We start from the raw sequence: 21966 nt of genomic DNA, 5'->3' as shown, positions 1-21966 counted from the left end.
AACCTATATGACAGAATCCCTAGAGTGGAGTTTTTGACTTATATTAATATCCTTAAGGGTTTTCATAAATGAGATCAATGAAATCAATATTAAACAAAAATGTTAGAAAATCAGACAGTTATATAATTAATCAACTAAATGTAAGTGTTGAATTATTATTTTTAAAAAAATTGTCCAAATAATCTCTTTTCCAAAAGAAAACCAACTAGTAACCTTGGCCAGTTTAAGATGGGTAGATTTTAACTCCCAGAATTCCCCAGTCAGTAAAGTCTCACATAAACACACATGAATCCATTTTGTTTGTAAACTATCATGAAGATTTCTCAAAGTATCTTGTTTGCATATATTGTAAAGCAGAATATAATCCCCCCCCCTTTAAAATAGGCATGGCATTACCCTATGATAAGATGGGTGGTCCATAAATTTTATAGAGATAGATAGATAGTGCTGTGACTGGTCCACATCCGGTTATGTCCAGACAGGAGGATCTGAGAAGGAAGGGATCTCTGCGTTAGTTGCTCTATGGAACATTTGGCCACGCCTTGTCATTATGTAAGTGACAGTCTTGTGAGCAGTTGGCGTGGTGAACAACATTCCTAAAATCATGGCTGTGTGTGAGCTGGAGCTAAAAGTGCCTTCCTGCTTTCAGATCGCTCTAACCCATGCAGTCTGCATAGCCTGAAGGGCTACGGTGAAACGTAAGTCTGTTTGATTGACAGAATCACTTCAAAGGAAAATCCTAATGAGTTTTTGGCTTCTGGCCCAGACCTGTTCTTATTTCAGAGACATTAAGCTGTGAATGCTGCCAAAATGGACTAATTTAGAGTTAGAACTTTTAACTATTATCTACCTGAACATTTTGTAAGCGATATACTTTTTATATATTATTCTTTGAGTGTGTGTGTCTTTCTATGAGTGTGTGTGGCTTTTGACATCACATCTGATTTGTGATCCTTCCAGACAGAATAGGTAGGTAGGTTGATTGATTGATTGATTGATTGATTGATTCAGACTTCTGACTGGGAATTATAGCAGTTGCAATCTACTTATCTAGAGAGCATCCAGTCAAGAGAGATGCTTTAAAAAGTGAAGATTTTATAAAGTTTTACTGTTTACTTGAGATACAGTAGCTGCACATCTTAGTTAACATTCTTCTTTTATTTATTTATTGATTTAGGAGCAAAAAAGACTCCTGGAATTGGGGATTACAGGTCCAGAGGGTCATGTCCTCAGCCATCCAGAAGAGGTAATAATAACTTGCTTCATAGAAATACTTATTGTTCCACAAAATTAGCTTAATTTCCAAATGGCCACCCCCAAAATTGGTTCATTTGCAAATTTCATACATTTTCATGTTTTCAAGAAGGCTACAAAGAAAGAAAGAGAAAAATTCTCTCCCAAAGGACTAAACCGCTTTACAGTGAAGATACAGATCATATTTAAATGTACCCCCTGCGCATTTATGCAACATTAGGAAATGTTAGCATTTCATAGAACATGAATCTTACTTATTTTTTTCCTGACACATTAGTTTTCCATACATTAAGAATTTTTCAAATGAAATTACAGGGCACTGCATTATTAACTTTCTGCACTGGTAAATTTCAGCAAACAAGTGAACAATTTTACAATTGTACTCATTCACAAAATGACTTATTTTTTGCTGCAGGTGTTTTTATGTCAAACATACTCCACATTTCCTGGGTTAGCACAGCATTTTCTCTGATTCCTCACATGATGTAATCCAATGTGGGGTGTGCTTTGGAGTCATAGGAATTAGCGCACAGTGAATTAAAACCTTCTATTGATGACAGAACCATGGACAGTTCAAAGACTGCATTGAATCAGTGGAAAGCCCCTGATTTAGGATCTCAATCTTGTTATTTTAATTTTGGATTAGAAAATATGAAGCTTTCAGAATTTGAATGAAACCATACACCTATTGCACTAAAAAGGAAAAATAATTTAAAAGGGAAAAATTAGTTTTAAAAAGTATTATAGTTCATATGTTGTTAAAAAGGAAATGTTACAAATGGCACTTAGATAAATCAACTAATTACCAGTCTCTTAGTGATCATTCAAAGTAATTACAATAGACCTCCAAGTACTACTTAGTCTTGGGTGCAAAGTTACAACTGCCCTTTCCCTCTCCCCCATCATCTGGGCCTCATTTATAGCCATTAATAACATTCCTCAGGCATGTTATTGCAATTTATTTATTTATTATTTTGGGCAGAAATTTGCATTTATTTCCACTTTCCTGCAAAATATACTGATAATCGACAACAGGTTTGCTTAACGTCCAGTGATTCACTTAATGACTGCTGCAAAATATGCCATAAAATAAGGCGTGTAACCTGCTTAACAACCAGAACATCTTACAACTGTAATTCTGGGCACAATTGTGGTTATAATCTGAGGATTACCTATAGTGGGGAAAAAACATCTGATTTAAATTTTTCAGAAAGGCAGAAGGTCTGGGATTTTTTATAGTACTTATTCTTTGTATATGTAGGTTTGCACTTCCTAGTTGTTTAACACTGAGCTTCAACCTGAAATCATTAATGCATAACTGAATTTTTCACAATTTCTAAAATCAAAAATCATAGTGCCAACTTTCCTATTTTTTTCTGGAACTGCAATTTTCCCATGAGTACAAATAAAAGGATTGGTTCCAGGTGTAGATGAAAGAATCACTTTGAAGAAAGTATCTGATTATTCATGTTTTCCAAGGTTGAAACAGAGGCAGTGTATCGGGCTATTACCATAGCAAAACAAGCCAATTGCCCCTTATATGTCACAAAAATTATGAGCAAAGGTGCTGCAGATATCATAGCACAAGCCAAGAGGAAAGGTAAGCACCATTTCATATTTCCTTTTTGATGAGGATTTTAACCGTATTTCTATAAATCTGTGTGCTGGAAATTGAGCGCTAGTTTAGTCTTCTGGTTAAGGCTGCAGGCTGGAAATTAGGAGATTGTAAATTCTAGTCACATTTTAAGCATAAAACACAACCGGGTTGATTTTGAGCTAGTCAATCCGTTAGCTCACGACAGCTCAACCGAGAAGTTAGTTGGTCAATTCTTGTTGCAACCCATGAATTAATGCACTGTTGATCTGAGAAAAGAAAAAAGTAGACCCTGCATTTGTAGACAAAAGTTAGGAAAACAAAATGTGGGGGAGATTAAGTATGAAAAACAAAAAAAGTTACTGCTAATTATGAGCTGAGTTGAGCTGAACTGATTTCCAAGAATTTGGTATCCAGACTATAGGAGTAATGTTATTAGTAGTTGTAGTAGTATTAATAGTCATATAATATCCATCCATTTTAAGATGAAGAAGAAATTTATAGTTGCTATCCTATGCCATTACTGTTTAATGCAATTCAGTTACTTCTCATCCTAAATGCTAATTTTGTTATGCATCAGCAAAGCGGAAAATCGATCTGCTTTAAAACTTGCAGTATAAACCATGATTGATTGAATACAATGTTTTCTTATTTAATAGACAAACCTTTGTGGCATCAAAGTTGTTCTAGTATTTTTTAACCATTCCTCTTCATTTTTATTAAATTCAAACTTTATTGTCAGAGTACAACATGTATACAATGAGATTGGCTGAGCTCCCTTTGGGTTCAACTGTGCTCCTAAGTTGAGGACTATCTGTATTTAACGGCTGTTATCTTGAGCCTAGCTTTTTGTTCTCTTCTGTTCCATTGTGCCTGATTCTTTGGAAACACTCTAAGCCAGGGGTCTCCAACCTTGGCAACTTTAAGACTTGTGGACTTCAACTCCCAGAATTCAGCTCTCGGAGTTAAAGTCCACAAGTCTTAAAGTTGCCAACGTTGGAGACCCTTGCTCTAGGCAAGTCAATGCAGTTCTTTCGGCAGGGTTTTTCAGAAGGAGTTGCCTCTTTCCTCAGTCTATGTTAATTGAACTAATTACTTTCCAGATGTTTGAAAATCATGAGTAATTTTATAGTAAGAGTTTTTGAGTGGAAAAAGAGGATCCAGACTGCCACATTCATAACAGGCACAATTTTTCTGGAGGTGAAGCAAAATTGCTAGCAGTGCATTTTGATTTCCTTTTAAGAGTGAAGTTGAAATTCTTTCATCCATGCGTCTTTATCAGAGGCAGGCCTTTCACATGCTAGGAAGTTGTAGGCAAGATACTGTCAAATTGTCACATTTTCTTTAGTCTCATTCCTATTCCAGAAGCCCTAAGGTCCAGAGATGTCAGTTTAAAAAAAAACACACAAGGATACATTGTCCACCGGAAAAGCTCTAGATTTTTTGAATAGATTTGCCTCTAGTGATTTGCTAATTTGGTTATTGTTCATTCAAGAACTTGTCATTCACTTAGAATTGGATTTGATGATCACAGGATTTTTGTTGACGTGTGTTCTTTTTCCATAGCACATATTTTCAAGGCTTCAGGTTGAAATATATATATATGAGAAAGAGAGAGAGAGAGAAACTCGGCGGGTTTCTCCTGTAAATGTGCTTCTTTCTTCCATGAGGTATGCAAAGCAGGCAGAGTTGTATAAATCAAAAAGAATAGGAGCAGTCTCGTCCCATCAGATGTCCAGCAATAGGTGAAAAACTAATTGGGAGAGACTTCATCCCATTTGTCCCCAGGAATGACCAACACACAATGAGGACCCAGATTGTGGGGGCAATATTCTGGCTTTGTTAAAAAGTGCTATTTATTTATTTATTTATTTATTTATTATTTGGATTTGTATGCCGCCCCTCTCCGAAGACTCGGGGCGGCTCACAACAAGTGTAAAACAAATCATAAATAATTCAATTAATTAAAATATTTAAAGATTTAAAAAAACCCATATACTAACAGACACACACAGACATACCATGTATAAATTAAATGTGCCCAGGGGGAGATGTTTAGTTCCCCCATGCCTGACGGCAAAGGTGGGTTTTGAGGAGTTTACGGAAGGCAGGAAGAGTAGGGGCAGTTCTGATCTCCGGGGGGAGTTGGTTCCAGAGAGTCGGTGCCGCCACAGAGAAGGCTCTCCCCCTGGGGCCCGCCAACCGACATTGTTTAGTTGACGGGACCCGGAGGAGGCCCACTCTGTGGGACCTAATCGGTCACTGGGATTCGTGCGGCAGAAGGCGGTCTCGGAGATATTCTGGTCCGATGCCATGAAGGGCTTTAAAGGTCATAACCAACATGTTGTAAGCCGCCCTGAATCTAAGCAGAAGGACGGCATTAAAAAATTGAATGAATAAATAAATTATGTTTTTAGGCACCATTGTATATGGGGAGCCCATTACAGCAAGCCTTGGTACTGATGGCTCACATTACTGGAGTAAGAATTGGGCAAAAGCAGCAGCCTTTGTCACATCTCCACCTGTCAGTCCAGACCCCACAACCCCTGATTATCTCTCTTCGCTCTTAGCCTGGTAAGTGATTTTCTCAGTCTGCCAAACAAAATTTCAATGGGAAGAGCTAATGCAGGACTTTCAAACCTTTTCTAAGATGGAGGAAACATTTAAAATCCAGCCAGGTCCATACCATTTACTAATTGTGATCTAATGAGGTTGTTTTGTACCACTTGCCTAGATTCTTCTACCTCAGCTTGATTTTTCTTTTCTGGATAGTTGTGAACACTTCCAAAGTACTTTTCATTTTATTGAAATATTTGGGAGGGGGTTCATTTAAAAGCCTCAAACATTCTTGGTAACAAATAAATAAATGATGTTCAATGCTGGTGCTTACTGGCAGAATATCAACTTCCCAATTTTTTTTAAACTAAGATAAATTATTTTGAAAAATATCAGATGGATTGGGAAGCCTGTCTGGAGCCAAAGAGATATCTCAATGGGCACAGTAGAGAGCAGGGAAATAGCATGATAGGATCTCAAGAATCCCTCTCGGGATCCAGCTATTAGCAATCATTTGGCAGGCCTTTACCAGAGTCATCAAGAAGACATATTGTTTGGTGTGTCCATAGCTTTGAAATTTAGTATATTGTATTTTTGCAAAGGAGGGCAATTATTAAATTATAACATCATCAAAATCTGTTTTTCGTTGTACAGTCCTCTGTAACCTCCCTGGCTTCCTTCCCTTAATTAAATCTAAGAGAAAATAGAAACATAGAAATATAGAAGACTGACAGCAGAAAAAGACCTCATGATCCATCGAGTCTGCCCTTATACTATTTTTGTATTTTATCTTAGGATAGATATATGTTTATCCCAGGCATGTTTAAATTCAGTTACTGTGGATTTACCAACCACGTCTGCTGGAAGTTTGTTCCAAGGATCTACTACTCTTTCAGTAAAATAATATTTTCTCACATTGCTTCTGATCATTCCCCCAACTAACCTCAGATTGTGCCACCTTGTTCTTGTGTTCACTTTCCTATTAAAAACACTTCCCTCCTGAACCTTATTTAACCCTTTAACATATTTAAATGTTTTGATCATGTCCCCCCTTTTCCTTTTTTCCTCCAGACTATACAGATTGAGTTCATTAAGTCTTTCCTGATACGTTTTATGCTTAAGACCTTCCACCATTCTTGTAGCCCATCTTTGGACCCATTCAATTTTGTCAATATCTTTTTGTAGGTGAGGTCTCCAGAACTGAACACAGTACTGTATTTCAAATGTGGTCTCACCAGTGTTCTATATAGTGGGATCACAATCTCCCTCTTCCTGCTTGTTATACCTCTAGCTATGCAGCCAAGCATCCTACTTGTTTTTCCTACCGCCCGACCACACTGCTCACCCATTTTGAGACTGTCAGAAATCACTACCCCTAAATCCTTCTCTTCTGAAGTTTTTGCTAACACAGAACTGCCAATACAATACTCAGATTGAGGATTCCTTTTCCCCAAGTGCATTATTTTACATTTGGAAACATTAAACTGCAGTTTCCATTGCTTTGACCATTTATCTAGTAAAGCTAAATCATTTACCATATTACAGATGCCTCCAGGAATATCAAGCCTATTGCACACTTTAGAGTCATCGGAAAATAGGCAAACCTTCCTCTATGCCACTCACAAACATATTAAAAAGAATAGGACCCAGAACAGACTGTTGTGGCACACCGCTTGTAACCTGTCTCTGCTCAGAATACTCGCCATTAACAATAACTCTCTGATGTCTACGCTTCAGCCAGCTGCAAATCCACTGAACTATCCAGGGATTAAGTCCAATCTTCACTAATTTATCTATCAACTCTTTGTGTGGAACCGTATCAAACGCTTTGCTGAAGTCCAGATAGGCAATATCCACGGCACCACCTTCATCCAACACCTTTATGACACAGTCAAAGAAATCAATGAGATTAGTCTGACATGATTTGCCTTCAGTAAAGCCATGCTGATTTGGGTCCAATAAGTGATTGTTCTTTTTGAGTAGAGTCTCCATCATTTTAACTATAACTGATGTCAAGCTAACTGGCCTGTAGTTACCAGCTTTTTATCTACTGCCCTTCTTGTGGATAGGCCCAACATTGGCCCTTCTCCAATCCTCAGGAACATCTCCTGTTAACAGGGATTGGTTAAACAAATCAGTCAGGGGGGTAGCAATGACAAATCTGAGTTCTTTAAGAACTCTGGGGTGGATGCCATCTGGACCCATTGCCTTATTTATCTTTAATCCTTCAAGTTCTTCTAAGACATGGGCTTCTAAGATCACTGGAGCTGAATCCGTACAGCTGGAAGCAATGCTATATCCATCTATAGTATTATATTGTAAGGTGTCTTTTGAGAAAACTGAACAGAAGTAGCTATTGAAATGGTCTCCTTATTCCCATCAATGCATGTATTATTCCCGGTAGGAAGCTTCGTGATGCTGCAGTTTTTCTTCTTCCTATCGCTAATATATCTGAAGAAGGTTTTATCCCCCTTTTTTACAGATTTGGCAATTTCTTCCTCTTTTGAGGCTTTAGCAGCATATATTATCTGTTTTCATATATTATCTCCCGTTCTCACCAAAATAACAGGATGTTTTCCATTCTATTTATTCAGACCAGGAATTGGAAAGTGAAAAGAGTAGTGAAAAGATGTGGATTTTACCTCCATTCAGCTATAAAGTTCCAATGTACTATCAGAATAAATTGTATTGTACTCTTAAGAATTAAATAAGAAAACTTGCAGTTCTTTGCTTTCTACCAATGAGACTTCAAATCAAATCATAAATGTTGGGTGTCATAGAGCCTCTTGTTTTTGTTTACTGATTTGACATTTCTTTTAATTAGTGGGGATCTTCAAGTGGTGGGCAGTGCTCACTGTGCCTTTACCACAGCACAGAAGGCAGTTGGAAAGGATAACTTCACTCTGATTCCAGAAGGAACAAATGGCATTGAAGAGCGAATGTCAGTCATTTGGGAAAAATGTGTGGTAAGTTCAGCAGAAAAAGTTCATTACAAAATAATGAAGTTTTTGGTTATAACTTTATCATTTGCTATTGACTGTATAGAGGTTTTCAAACTTTAATATTTCATGATGTAGGGCAAATTCAAGGTTGCACATTCAATTTGCAGGTAGAACTCAACTTACAGTCATGTGTTTAGTGACTGTTCAAAGTTACAATCGCACAGAAAAAAAGACTGACCATTTTTCACATTTACAGTTGTTGCAACATCTCCATGGTCACATGACCAAAATTCAGACGGTTGAGATGCTGGGCTTGACGCTGGAAAACCAGCAGCCCAAGCTTGAGACCTGAGCTCCGTGCAACTCCCGTCCTCACCAAAATTATGGCCAATCTAGCAGTTTGAAAACATGCAAATATGAGTAGATAACTAGGTACCACTTCATTGGGCAGGTAACAGCACTTTGTGACATCTTGCTGGCCATATGAATCCAGAAATGTCTTCAGACAGTGTTGGCTCAATGGCCTGGAAACGAAGATGAGCACCGCCCCCTATAGGTATCAACGGCTAGTGGAGAAAAATCCACAGGGATTCTGTTATCTTTCTTTTAATAAAGACATCAGTTAAAATGCGTATGTTTTCATTTGATATGGGAGGAGGTTCGTAGTTATGACACAAACTCAAAATTCCTGTGTCTTTAAAAAAGAACAGAAAATAATGCCATCTCCAAATTTGCTATAGCCCAACTTTTTCTAACTCATCAGAAGAATTATCATGGCTTGAGTAAAACATCCCATGACCTGGAATTAGTGGAGTAGTAGATCAATGTATCTAGAGGCTCTATCTAGAGCAAACGTGTTCAAACCACAGCATGGGGCTACCTTTGAAAAGTGTTCGGAAACTTCAGATCGTGCAGAATGCAGCTGCGAGAGCTATCATGGGCTTTCCTAAATACGCCCATGTCACACCAACACTCTGCAGTCTGCATTGGTTCCGATCAGTTTCCGGTCACAATTCAAAGTGTTGGTTATGACCTATAAAGCCCTTCATGGCACCGGACCAGAATATCTCCGGGACCACCTTCTGCCATATGAATCCCAGCGGCCAGTTAGGTCCCACAGAGTTGGCCTTCTCCGGGTCCCGTCAACTAAACAATGTCGTTTGGCGGGACCCAGGGGAAGAGCCTTCTCTGTGGCGGCCCCGACCCTTTGGAACCAACTCCCCCCAGATATCAGAGTTGCCCCCACCCTCCTTGCCTTTCGCAAGCTCCTTAAAACCCACCTCTGTCATCAGGCATGGGGGAATTGAGACTTTCCCTCCCCCTAGGCTTATAAAATTTATGCATGGTATGTCACTATGTATGATTGATTTCTAAATTGAGGTTTTAAATTAACTTAAATATTAGATTTGTTTACACTGTATTATTATTGCTGTTAGCCACCCTGAGTTTACGGAGAGGGGCGGGCATACAAATCTGATTAATAAAATAAATAAATACATGTGGGCTGCATGTAGCCGCCACAAGATTGTAAGCTTTTGACATTATTATGTGATTTATATACATGAACTATATTATAACTTTTATATATGGCCCAGGACAGTTTCTCTTTACTCAATGCAGCCCGGCAAGCCAAAAGATTGGACACCCAAGATCTAGAGGCTTGCAGAACTAGTCTATGATCCTTACCTGTTTATCTTAGATGTTTCTGAAATGTTTCCCATTAAATGTACTTATAGCAGCTCTCCTTTGTCTTTGCCTCTGTTGTTACTTACGGTATTTGGTGTTCTGAAATAATTTATTTACCCTATAAACATATAGTAAAAAGTTTTTCTTAAAAAAAGATGCCATTTATTTGGGATAAATTTGAAAGTGAAAGCATGGGAATGTCTGAATTTTATTTCATGAATTCATAGAAACATAATTCAAATCATTGTTTTTCCCTCCTCATTTTTTCTCAAATCTCTCTTTTCCTCTCTCCCTTTCCACTTCTCCCTCCCTTCCTCCATCCATACACACGCACACATGCACACACGCACACCTCATTTCTAGGCAGCAGGGAAGATGGATGAAAATGAATTTGTAGCAGTGACCAGCACTAATTCAGCCAAGATTTTCAACTTCTATCCCAGGAAGGGGCGGATTGCTGTGGGATCAGATGCTGATTTGGTTATTTGGAACCCTAAAGCTACAAAGATCATTTCTGCAAAAACTCACAACTCGGTAAAAGCAAACAATAAGTACAATTCAATTTTTCATTGAATTAGATATTCCATAGTTTATAATAGTCATTATTGTGATCTGAATGAGCTTGCTATATCATTTTCTGCATCAGTTAGCTTTGGCAGTGTTGATGCAATGTACAAATTACTGGGTATGAATTACAACCCTAATTTAAAGTTGAAATACGCATCCTTAACTTTAGTTGCATTATACCTGTTCATCAGAGGTTTTTTTTTTTTCTTGTTCACAGCTACATGCTCATTTGCTGATGTTATTTTGTTACACCTGTATTTCATTTTGGGAAAGGTTGGACAGAAATTGAAATAATGATAGTTTCAATGTCATTGTTGAATTTCAGAAGGTACATAATTCAGATATAGCACACTGATCCATCTAACTCAGTCCTGTCTCAATTAACAAGCAGTTCTCAGGATTTTCTTTGCAGGGACTTAATCTTTGTGTGTCAGAACTTGGTCTTTTTATGCAAACAGTTTCAACCCTTACCCACTGTTCTTCCACTGGGCATCAAGCTTCTCAAAGGAACATTTGACTAGGTTTTGGACAAAAAAAGAAAAAAGCTGCAGCAGGGCATTTTGGGAGGGCAACTTTAGGCTACTGGGAGACTAGGTTCAATGTATTAAAAATTCTATCTGTAAGGATAGTAAGATAAATTCAGTTTTAATAGGTTAGAAAGTGAAGATAAACAAACTGTAGCCTGTTCAAGTTGCCATTATTTGAGGGGAATGTGGTATTGAATGCAATTTCTCATATTTGATTGCTTAAAAGGATTTTAATCTGGATTATTATATTATTATATTTATATTATATTTATTTTATTATATATTACATTATATTATTTAATCTGGATACATTTTTCTGTGATCGAGAACCCTGCCTTGTCAGAGATAATATTTGATGTTGAAGTTCTACATCTATCGTTGGTTATAAATTCTGTCTCTGGAATTGGGACTTTCTGTCATTTCCTTTGTTCTGTAAAGTTTCTCATGTTTTTGAAAGTTAGATAAAAGAGCTTTTACAGACACTTTGTTGGGAAATGCATAGACTGAGCAATTGATATTCTTGAGTTATAGGAATTATGCTTGAATTGTGTTGCATTGCATATGTACAGACACATTAGCCTAACATAAAAGACTGGCTAATGTGTGTGCCCTACATACAGCTTAAAATGACACATATTCGCAATGTTACCTGGAGAATATCAAGATTATATGTACCTTTCCACCCCTGAATGTACCTTTCCTTCCTTTGTTTGAATGATGTTCATGGACATTGGCTCATTGAGTCCTGTGGTTTTGTTTGAATATTAATCTGAGCCTGTAATATTTGTTTTGTCAGAGTGTGGAATACAACATATTTGAAGGAATCGAATGTCATGGTGTCCCCACAGTGGTTATAAGTCAAGGGAAGGTTGTATTGGAGGATGAAAACCTCTGTGTCACCCCAGGTGTTGGCCGTTTCATTCCTCGAAAGACCTTTCCTGATTTTGTTTACAAAAGAATAAAAGCCCGGAATAGGGTGAGAATAATTCTATATGTGAAATCTATTTAATTGTTGATTAAGGGTTACTATATCTGCACCATCAAAAGTCCAGAAAAAGTCTGGGAAAATCAGAAACATGATATTCAATTAGTGTTTAAAATAATTGGCTTTTCTTAACCAACATCCAGATTTCCTATTTTCTGGAAAAGAAGTTATACTTAAATTGTGAAGTAGCATAGGCAAATAAATTGTGACCAGGTTCATACAGGAACCTAAGACATACTGCAGTTTGCCAGCACTCTGCAACACACTAAGTTAAAATTAAGCAACTAAATTATGGTTTTGTATATAATACAAACTAAGAGAACCTAGAAAACAGCTTTATAAGTGGATTTCAAATTTAACAAAGATTTGAACTTAGTATAGTTAAAGATTTGAATTTAGGGTTCTCTTTACATCATTGCCATTGCCTTTCTCACCATTATATATTGAGTTTTTAAGTTTGTATTAAGTAGAAATCTAAACCTGCAGAATATGACCTGTACATTTGCACAATATTCTTAGTATGTGAGAATGTTTGTGTTCCAAAGCACGCCGAAGACAATGGCAGATCACTTCTATATTGTAGCCAGGAAAATTAAATGAATCTTGATTTTTAATCCTAAATTGTTTACCCATAAAGTTGTCCATTGAATTCTGGCAAGTCCCTGTTCTATAATAATACTCTCTTTTATTGCATGTTTATAGTTGGCTGAAATCCATGGTGTACCTCGTGGGCTTTATGATGGACCTGTTCATGATGTCATAGTAACCGCTAAAGCTGTTGCTCCAGCTCCTACCTCAAGGATAGCTACTTGCTCAGGCAAAATACAGATTCCACCAATCCGTAATCTTCATCAATCAGGCTTCAGTCTGTCTGGTAAGTCAAGTTGAAAAGAAACAACAAAAATTGAGGTGATAACAGAATTATCAAAATGAGAGCTTTTTATTTATTTATTTGATTTTTATGCCACCCTTCTCCTTAGACTCAGGGTGGCTTACAACATGTTAGCAATAGCACTTTTTAACAGAGCCAGCATATTGCCCCCACAATCCACGTCCTCATTTTACCCACCTCGGAAGGATGGAAGGCTGAGTCAACCTTGAGCTGGTGATGAGACCTACAAATCTACAGTCAGCTTCAGTGACCTGCAGTACAGCACTCTACCTGCTGCGCCACCCTGGCACATTATCTTTTAGATCAGGGGTCTCCCACTTTGGCAACTTTAAGACTTGTGGACTTCAACTCCCAGTACCCATCAGACAAAAACGCAAAGACTCTGTAATAAGTGTTGAGGACCAAAGTGAAAAAAATGGGAGTGAAATTAAATATAAAGAGGACCAAACTAATCACAAGTACAAGTAATTGAAATAAAAATATCAAAGCTTCTGATTTTTGAGCAGCATGGTGGCCCAGAGATGGAGCTCTCATCTCACAGTCGGGAGGGTATGAGTTTGATCCTAGATAGTGGCAGATATTCCTTTCTCTAGGCACAAAAGAAAAATATCGGCTGTGAGCTCTGTAGGCATCAGGAAGGGCATCCATCCAGGAAAGGCATTCAGTTTCATTCAGTTGTCCCAACCCCATCCTGATGCAACCGATTATAGGAAGAAGGACAAAAAAGGATAGCTTCTGTTTTTTAGTAACAACCATCAACATTACTGCCAAGGAAAAAGTAGTCAATAAATATACTGCAGACTAGCACCCATGAAAGCCTTGGTAAGTTATTCAAATGATGTGTCTATACCTACAAATAGGGCAAGCTAGTTGGACTTTGAAGAACCTAGATATTGATGCTTTTGAACATCAGTGCTGGAGAAGACTCATAATACTGTTCTTTCCTAACATCAAGCAAAATAAGATGCCCACCACCCGATTTAATATTGAAGTTTACTACTAATAAAAGTCTTAGCAGTTTTGAGTCTCTTCTAAAAGAAAGTAAAATCTATAAAGTCTTCACTACGATGCTAATAATGTTTTAGCAGCTGGCCAGAGTCCCAAGAATAGGTAAACACAACAGTAATTATTAGATTGTAGCATAGTTCCTTATCATAGACTTACAGAAGTTGACTGGAAGCCCGAAGCTAATTAAAATCACGAGCCGGAGACGATAGATGCAGCAAGAGTAATGGTGTTATCTTCTGCACCGAAGTGTCTTGTGACTCCGTCTTAAATAGTCTGAATGGCATGACCCCAGTAGCCAGCAGTGCTACTCACGAGTAAGCCCGCGTAACCACTCTTGCCTCCTATAGGCCCTGCGAGTCCTAGCATCAAGAAGAGGATCCCCCTCTTCTGAGTCACTCATCTCAGGAGGTGCAGAAGGCCTCTGACACCACATCCTCTTAGCTCTCATGCTCGGGTACCAGGAACACTGGCCACTTGTACCACGCCAGCACTGCCTCTGGGTCCTCTAAATCCATTTCTAGTTGCACAGGAGTGTACAGGCTGCAACAAATACCATGGACACCCAAGAAAGCAAATGTTTTATTGAACAGATTAGCCCAGAGTTTCCATTTGAGGCACAAATGACTAGGATTGTATTATCCTACCTTCAATATATTAAGCAAAGACATGCAGTAATTCTCTTGAAGAAGACTAATTCTGGGAAAGGTGGAAGGGAAGAGAAGAAGAAAATGGATCTGTATCAGGGAAGATAGACTGAGTAACCTAGCAATCAATGCCCTTTTAGAAGATTTGAAGGATGTTAGGGGACAAATCATCAGGGAGAAAATCTGTGAGGCCATTAAGAGTAAAAACCAACTTGATGGCATATAATGTAATGATAAAGATGATATTCATTCCAGTAGGCTGTAGTTACTTGACACTCCAGTCACGTATAATACTCCAGAAGTTTCATTCTTTGATACTAAATACTTAAATGCTAAGCTTTGAGAACGCCTTAGGGTCTATTCCAGCTAGCTAAGCATTTTTAATTTTTAATTAATTTCGATTATGAAAGTTAAGCACAATCATAAATCTCTTCTGTTGAAATTAACGTATACAAAATTCATCCCTTTTAGTAATTCCTCATATTTGATTGGAAGTTGAAGGCTTTATTTTTAAAGCATTCTTATACAGTATATGCGAATAGGAAAACCTCGTTTCCAAAACCTCTTTTCACATGAATTTGGCAATTTTCAGTCTTAATTTTTTCAGTTTTGTTTGCCAGCATAAATATGTTTGGTAGAATAATTCTATTCTAATTCTATGAAGTATAATCAGAAATAAATCACTGTTTACTTTGGGGAGAATTATATATCATATAGTTATATAGTAGATATGGGGTGTGTCTGTGTGTATACACATATACCATATCTATATGATAACTGATACATAATTACATACACCACACACACACACACAAAGATATACATATTCATACACACACAAACACAACACACACACACACACACTATACAGATATTTATATAGATATAAATATATAGAAGGGCCAACTTTTAATTATCACCATGCAACTATAAGAGCATACTATATGATCAATTACATGTTTTCATTTATTTATATGTAGATACTCTTATTTTACCTCTCTTCTAGGATCTCAAGCAGATGACCATATTGCAAGACGTACTGCGCAGAAAATTATCGCACCCCCAGGTGGACGCTCCAATATTACATCTCTGTCATAATAATTCCTGGCCGAAAATACCTGCATATAACTAACTATACACTGGCCATGCCCAGACGCTATTAAAACCCCTGGCCTAAATTTCCTATCAGTATCAGTGAATCTTAAAAGATCATCTCTACAATTCCCATTAAGAGAGATGAATTATGCAGGTGCATTTTACATTCCTTTTAAGTAACTTATCATTACAAAAAGAATCTGCCTTGTGTACACTCCCCAAGCTTCTCTTTTTACTGAAAATATTTGGAAAACAGATTACTTTACACTGCCAAATTAAAGGGCTTGAATGGGAGTTTACAACAAAGAAATATGAAAATGATTTGCCTTGTAACTCAGGATAAAATTTCCCACTTTTTCTTTTTTAAGTCAAAACAATAAATATACCCTTTCCTAATGTACAGATTTCGTTACATATAGTAAATGCATTCCCTGAATTTCCCTAAATCTTCTTTAACATGCCTGCAATTGTACAGATTTCTAATGAAAAACTTTCTGACATGCTAGCTGTAGATTAGGTTATATCCAAGAAATACCCGAATACATTTTTTCCTACCAATAATTTATGCCTTTTGTCTGGGAATGACTCCTGTACTATTTTGATACAAACAACTTGTTTCTATTCCCCCCTTTTTTATTGGAAAAATCCTACACACACAAGGCCAAATGCTTACCTGTCTTGTTCCTCTGTATGCATAATGGTAAGCCTTAAATTGTTTTCTTTTACCATGGTGAAGTGTTATATCTGATTACTTAAACAAATAGAGTACAGGATGTTTTTCAGAATGGCATGTCAGGGTCCACAGTCCGCCAAAATTGTGATGCCATGGCAAAATCTACAACTGATTTAATTACATTTGCACTTATATTTAATTGATTATAATTACATACATTGTCTGCAATGCCAGGGAATTTTGAGAAGTTCTCCAATAGCTGCCCTAAAAACATTTATGGAGTTTTGTATGAATGGAAGCCTTAGATATTTGCTGGGGAAGAAAGCAAGTGGTGAAACATGCATCCAATGTTGCAGTACAATTGCAAAAGTGCAGACCTTATGTTGTGATGTCATGCTACACATATTGTCATTGTATTGGGTGTGGAAACTATATGTGGGCTTTCTGACCTAGATCATGGCTAATGATTGGTGTCAAAATGAGGAGAGCATAATTGGAAATAGATTTCCAAGCTTAGTTTAAACTTACTATAAGCAGGTAATAATTTAATCCAAAATAAACCATGAATAAAACATTCTTCCTCTACTAGCACTCTTCCTTATAATGTGACAGGTAGATTTCATTCAGTTATGTCTCTACTTTCGCCTTAAGTGTGCTTAGGACAGCTATGGTTTTGTTATATCTTTGGAATCTCCATCAAGATTAAGACAATGAACTATTGGCTGGAACTAACTATGGTTAGATGTAAGGTCTCAAAATCATTCCCAATATTTTTTTGATCTTGCCAGATGATGAAGAGCTACTTCACCAAATAGATTGTATCAAAATTATTGCCCTAAAGTTGATTGTTGCAACTGACCAGTAAACGTTTATCAAGCCAAAAAGGGCTTTTGATTTAGTATATCTATAACAGTAGGAGATTCTTGAACACATTGTTAGGAAACATTGTCACTCAGTATTGTGGCAGCATGGATATATTAAATACAAGTGTGCTCTGAATATTGATGGAAGTAGATGTCATAGTGTCAGTTTAGAGCTGTATACAAATGCATCTAGTCTTTAAAGATAGCAGAATTTTTTTTAACAGAGTTGTGGAGGTGCCAGTGTGTTTTTAGTCTTTGGTTAGTCTTGAATTTTTAAAGCAAATTATATAATTTTTTTCCCAAGTATCAAGTGTAGACCTTATAAATTAAAAAAAAACAACACACCATATTTATGGAACTCAGCTGCATACAGTTAACTTTTTATAAGACTTGAAGACAGGTTTGTTATATTTAAAACACTGTACAGCAAATATGATCTTATATATTCCATATTATTCCATAAAATGATGGTCGTGACTCATTTTGCCTTCGTTATTTACATTCAATAAAATTCTTGAAAATCAGCAAAATGTCAAAGTCCATTCTTGAACTCTGTATACAATATGTGTAATAGCAATTTGATGGTTACTGTTTACAAAGACTTCGGCTATGCTGTATTTTATTCTCTGAAATGTACTTATTTAAGACAAAAAAGCAGTGAATTAAGCTACCATTACCTCCGAGGCACCCCATATCCATTCTGCCTAGGCCCCCAAATACAATGTGTGCGTTGGTAGACAATGAAGCAGAAATGTCTGTGCGATTAGAATAAATCTGATGGGTGTTATAGGCCAGTGACAGCCTCCTTTTCCTTCTGTGCAGTGCTTGCAATATTTAATAAAAAGAGAAGCAAGACTTTGCCCATTCATCCCTGCTATTTTGATTCTGTTACTCTTCACTGACCCCCATTCACAGACACCCCTACAGTAGCATATCCAGTGTGGATAATGTGAACATAGCTCATGAAATCAAAGAAGGGTGGTGTAAAAAGTATTATCAATTTTATTACAGCCACAGACCAGCAAATAAAAGTATTAAAACAATAACAATAAAAATAAAAGACAGAGCAATATGATGCAGTTGGTGGTGGATTAACAGTGGGCAGCTAAATTTTGCCTAATTTTATATACAGCATAGCAGAATTTGGCCACATTCAGAGAAACTGCAGGTCATTCTTGATTTAACGGCAGTGAAAACAGTGTCTGTGAGATGGAAGAGGGGGACCTGGCAGACAGCCCAGGAAGAAGCCAGTCCTCATTATCTTTGATAGACTCTGATGAGGAAACAATGATAGACCCATGCATGCGTAGAGCTATGCATAGGAGAGAACAGCTACAAAAGTATTACAGGCGATAAGAGAGTCCACCTGTGGTTGGGTGGGGTTCAAGTAATTAGGGCTGCTGTTAAATGGGCAGCGTGCCAGCCTCGCAGTGTGGAAGATTATCTGATCGTACTTGTGGACCTTGACTTGCCGTTCAGGATTGTTCTCAGGACTCTGTTTGGATTTCAGGACTTTGACCATAAATCATAGTGAGTTTTACAACGTCTGAACAGTAGTGGCTGTGACGAATTTCACAGTTACTGGTTAATTGACTGGAGTTTTATTGTCTTTGTTCTCTCACTGCATTCAAGTGAGTTTTGTTTTTACAAGAAATCCCTTTGAATTTAAAAGGGGAGTTTTGCTTCTATTTTTCTTTGGATAAAGAAACTATTGTTGCATTTTCCCGTGCGTGCGTGTGTGTGTGTGTGTGTGTGTGTCTGTTTTGGCTACTTTTACTTTTAATTGAAGCCAGCAGAACACCTATGTTGCAGCATACTACAGTTAATGCCCTTGAATTTTTGGGATGGTTATTTGACACAAATATCTTGCTATTTTACTTTTTGTAAAAAAGTTGATACTGTTTGCTGTAAGGTCCTGCAATCCTGTTACTCCTGAATATTGTGCACTTATTTTAGTTAAGGCCAGAATTTCAGTTGCCAAGCAAAGCAGTTAAATGAGTCATGTCTGATTTTATTATCTTTCACACTTGTTTAACACAGCTGAACAATTGCAGTTGTTAAGTGAATTGCATAGTTGCTAAGCAAATCCAGCTTCCTCGATTGACAATGCTTGCTGGAAGCCAGTCGGGAAAGTTGCAAATGGTGATCATATGTAAATTTGCTGTTGTAAATTTCAGTTTCAATCTCAGGATCATAGGAATGCAGTGATGCTCATAAGTGTAAGTACGATTGTAAGTCACTCTTTAAAGTGCTGTTGTAATTTTGAACAATCACTATACAAATGGTGGTAAGTCAATGATTAGCTGTGTTTGCACAGTAAAAGCAGTGCTTATTTAAGAAAGATGTTCTCTTTCCTAAAAGCACTTGCAAGTTAAAGATATATTCATCCCATAATTTTTCATTGACAAAATATTTTTCCAAGTGAAATTTTTTTTTGTCTGCCTTATTTACTCTGAGCTGGTTTCACCGGGTCTGCAGTAGAACAGTGCATCTCTGCTTGCAATGTAGAACCTGATTTTCTCCACCAAATATTTTTCAAACCAGGCACGATTAAAAAGTGTGGACTTTAACTTCCAGAATTTCCATGCAGATTGTGAAAATGTGGGAGTTGAAGTCCATTTTAAACATTCTGATTTTGAGAAATATAGTTAAGTCCTCATTTAGTGACAGCCTTATTTAAGAACTGCAGTTATAATGGTGATGAAAAATTAACTTTGTGATCAATCCTCACATTTAGAACTTTCACATATCCATCAAGCAAAGGAAAGCTGAAGTAAGGTTATAAACAGTTGTGGTTTCACTTAGTGACCGCCTCACTTAATTAATGACATTGTTGAACCCAACAGTCACTAAACAAGAAGTGCCTACACTGCACTAGAAACAGAAGATTGACGACAGAAAAAGACCTCATGGTCCATCTAGTATGCCCTTATACTATGTCCTGTATTTTATCTTAGGATGGATATATGTTTAGCCCAGGCATGTTTAAATTCAGTTACTGTGGATTTACCAACTACGTCTGCTGGAAGTTAGTTCCAGGCATCTACTACTCTTTCAGTAAAATAATATTTTCTCACATTGCTTCTGATCTTTCCCCCAACTAACCTCAGATTGTGCCCCCTTGTTCTTGGGTTCACTAGGTTCTTGGTCTACAAATAACTTGGAGAACAAGGCAATAAAGACAAAAAGAGAAGAAAGTGACACATTTTCTCAGGCTTCTAAGGCTGTATGTGAATAATTTAGCTGCGCAAGTTTGAAAGCTGGAGGATTCAAATCAGACCTTTAAATTGGTTTTGAGGAGGAATTTACCTCATCTTTACATTGCACCAATTTCTGCTCTTTATGGGCAGAAATAGAACACATTTTTTTTGAAATGCTTGTTCTATTTCTGTCTCGTTTTCTCAATGGAAGTTTATAGGTCATTTTCGCAAACAGATTTTTTTTCCATCTAAGATGCTATATTCCAGCAAGATAGCATAATTTAGATGTTAAACCTTTTATTGATTTAAGGGTGTTATGTGTACTTAGTTGAATTGTTTTCCATTCTTTTACTCAAACATGTATCCCGTGTAGCTAGCAAGAATGCAAATACAAGAAAGAGTTCAAATGAACTATAAACAGTTAAAGAATTAAATTAAAAATGCTACTAGCATTAATTAAATAAAAGAAGGGATGTACCATACAGCTTTTTGAAATACAAAAGGAGTATGGAACATAACTTCTGGGAAATAAATCCCACTGCTTGGGAATGACCTACATATTTATGCAAATACAATAGAACTGAGGCATGAGAGCAAAGAAACTTGTCTTCTAATCTTTCCTGAAGCACAAAGCCAACTGGGTGATCTCGTCCAATTGCTTTCTCAGCCCTAGGAAGGATGCAGTGGCAAAACTCCTCTGATAAAACTGGCCAAGAAAACTGCAGGGATTATCCAGGCAATCATGAATCAAATTTGACTTCAGCACAAGGAAACCTACAACAACCATATTAAAAACTACTACTGCTATAATAATGATTATTGTCAAAATTAAACTTGCATAACAAGTATTGTAAGGAAAAACAGTCTTCAACCTTTGGTCCTTGGAATGTTGTTTGCTAAGCACTGAATAGAGTGGAATGGAACGGAATAGAATAGAATAGAATAGAATTCTTTGTTGGCCAAGTGTGATTGGATACACAAGGAATTTGTCTTTGGTGCAGATGCTCTCAGTGTACCTAAAAGAAAATATTATATTAAAATTATATTAAGAAATGCTGGCTACAAATAAATTTTGTTTTAGTTTTATTATGTTTATTGTGAGCCCTCCAGAATCAATTTGGAATCAGGTAGCACCTACCCCCCCCCCCCCCCTAAAGGCATATACAGTACTGTATAAGTCTTTTGGAACAGCAGTTAATATAATAAAAAATTATCCCAAAAGCACATTTTTCCAATTTGCAGCTGAACTTTCTTGGGTTTAGGGTTTTTGTTTGTTTGTTTGTTTTTGCTTTGAAAGCATTTCACTTCTCATTCAACAAGCTTCTTCAATTCATTCTTTTAGAAAAAGCACTTTTGGGACTACCACGATGGGGATCATTGAGATGTCCGCAGACAATTAAAGTTATCACTAACAAAATTAATGCTGCTGGTAGAATCTATTTTTCCTCTCCTAGTGAAGGCTCCCTTTACATCTTCCAAT

At 37.0% G+C, this 21966-nt stretch overlaps 1 protein-coding gene across 2 annotated transcripts in view; it reads left to right on the top strand.

The window, feature by feature from the left end:
- DPYSL4 (dihydropyrimidinase like 4) overlaps positions 1 to 17807 on the top strand; it is a 35029-nt gene extending 17222 nt beyond the window's left edge. For both annotated transcript variants that reach the window (XM_070753983.1, XM_070753982.1), the window contains exons 7-14: positions 1178 to 1246; positions 2734 to 2854; positions 5266 to 5422; positions 8229 to 8370; positions 10396 to 10566; positions 11923 to 12102; positions 12814 to 12985; positions 15662 to 17807. In XM_070753983.1, coding sequence (XP_070610084.1) covers positions 1178 to 1246; positions 2734 to 2854; positions 5266 to 5422; positions 8229 to 8370; positions 10396 to 10566; positions 11923 to 12102; positions 12814 to 12985; positions 15662 to 15753 — 1104 coding nt within the window. In that variant the 3' untranslated portion in view covers positions 15754 to 17807. The remainder of the gene's footprint in view (positions 1 to 1177; positions 1247 to 2733; positions 2855 to 5265; positions 5423 to 8228; positions 8371 to 10395; positions 10567 to 11922; positions 12103 to 12813; positions 12986 to 15661) is intronic.
- Positions 17808 to 21966: the final 4159 nt, after the last annotated feature.

The sequence above is a fragment of the Erythrolamprus reginae genome, chromosome 5 (assembly GCF_031021105.1).
Source record: "Erythrolamprus reginae isolate rEryReg1 chromosome 5, rEryReg1.hap1, whole genome shotgun sequence".
Classification (NCBI taxonomy): Eukaryota; Metazoa; Chordata; class Lepidosauria; order Squamata; family Dipsadidae; genus Erythrolamprus; species Erythrolamprus reginae.
Note: the sequence above shows the minus strand (reverse complement) of the source record. Positions and strands in the feature narration are given on the sequence as shown.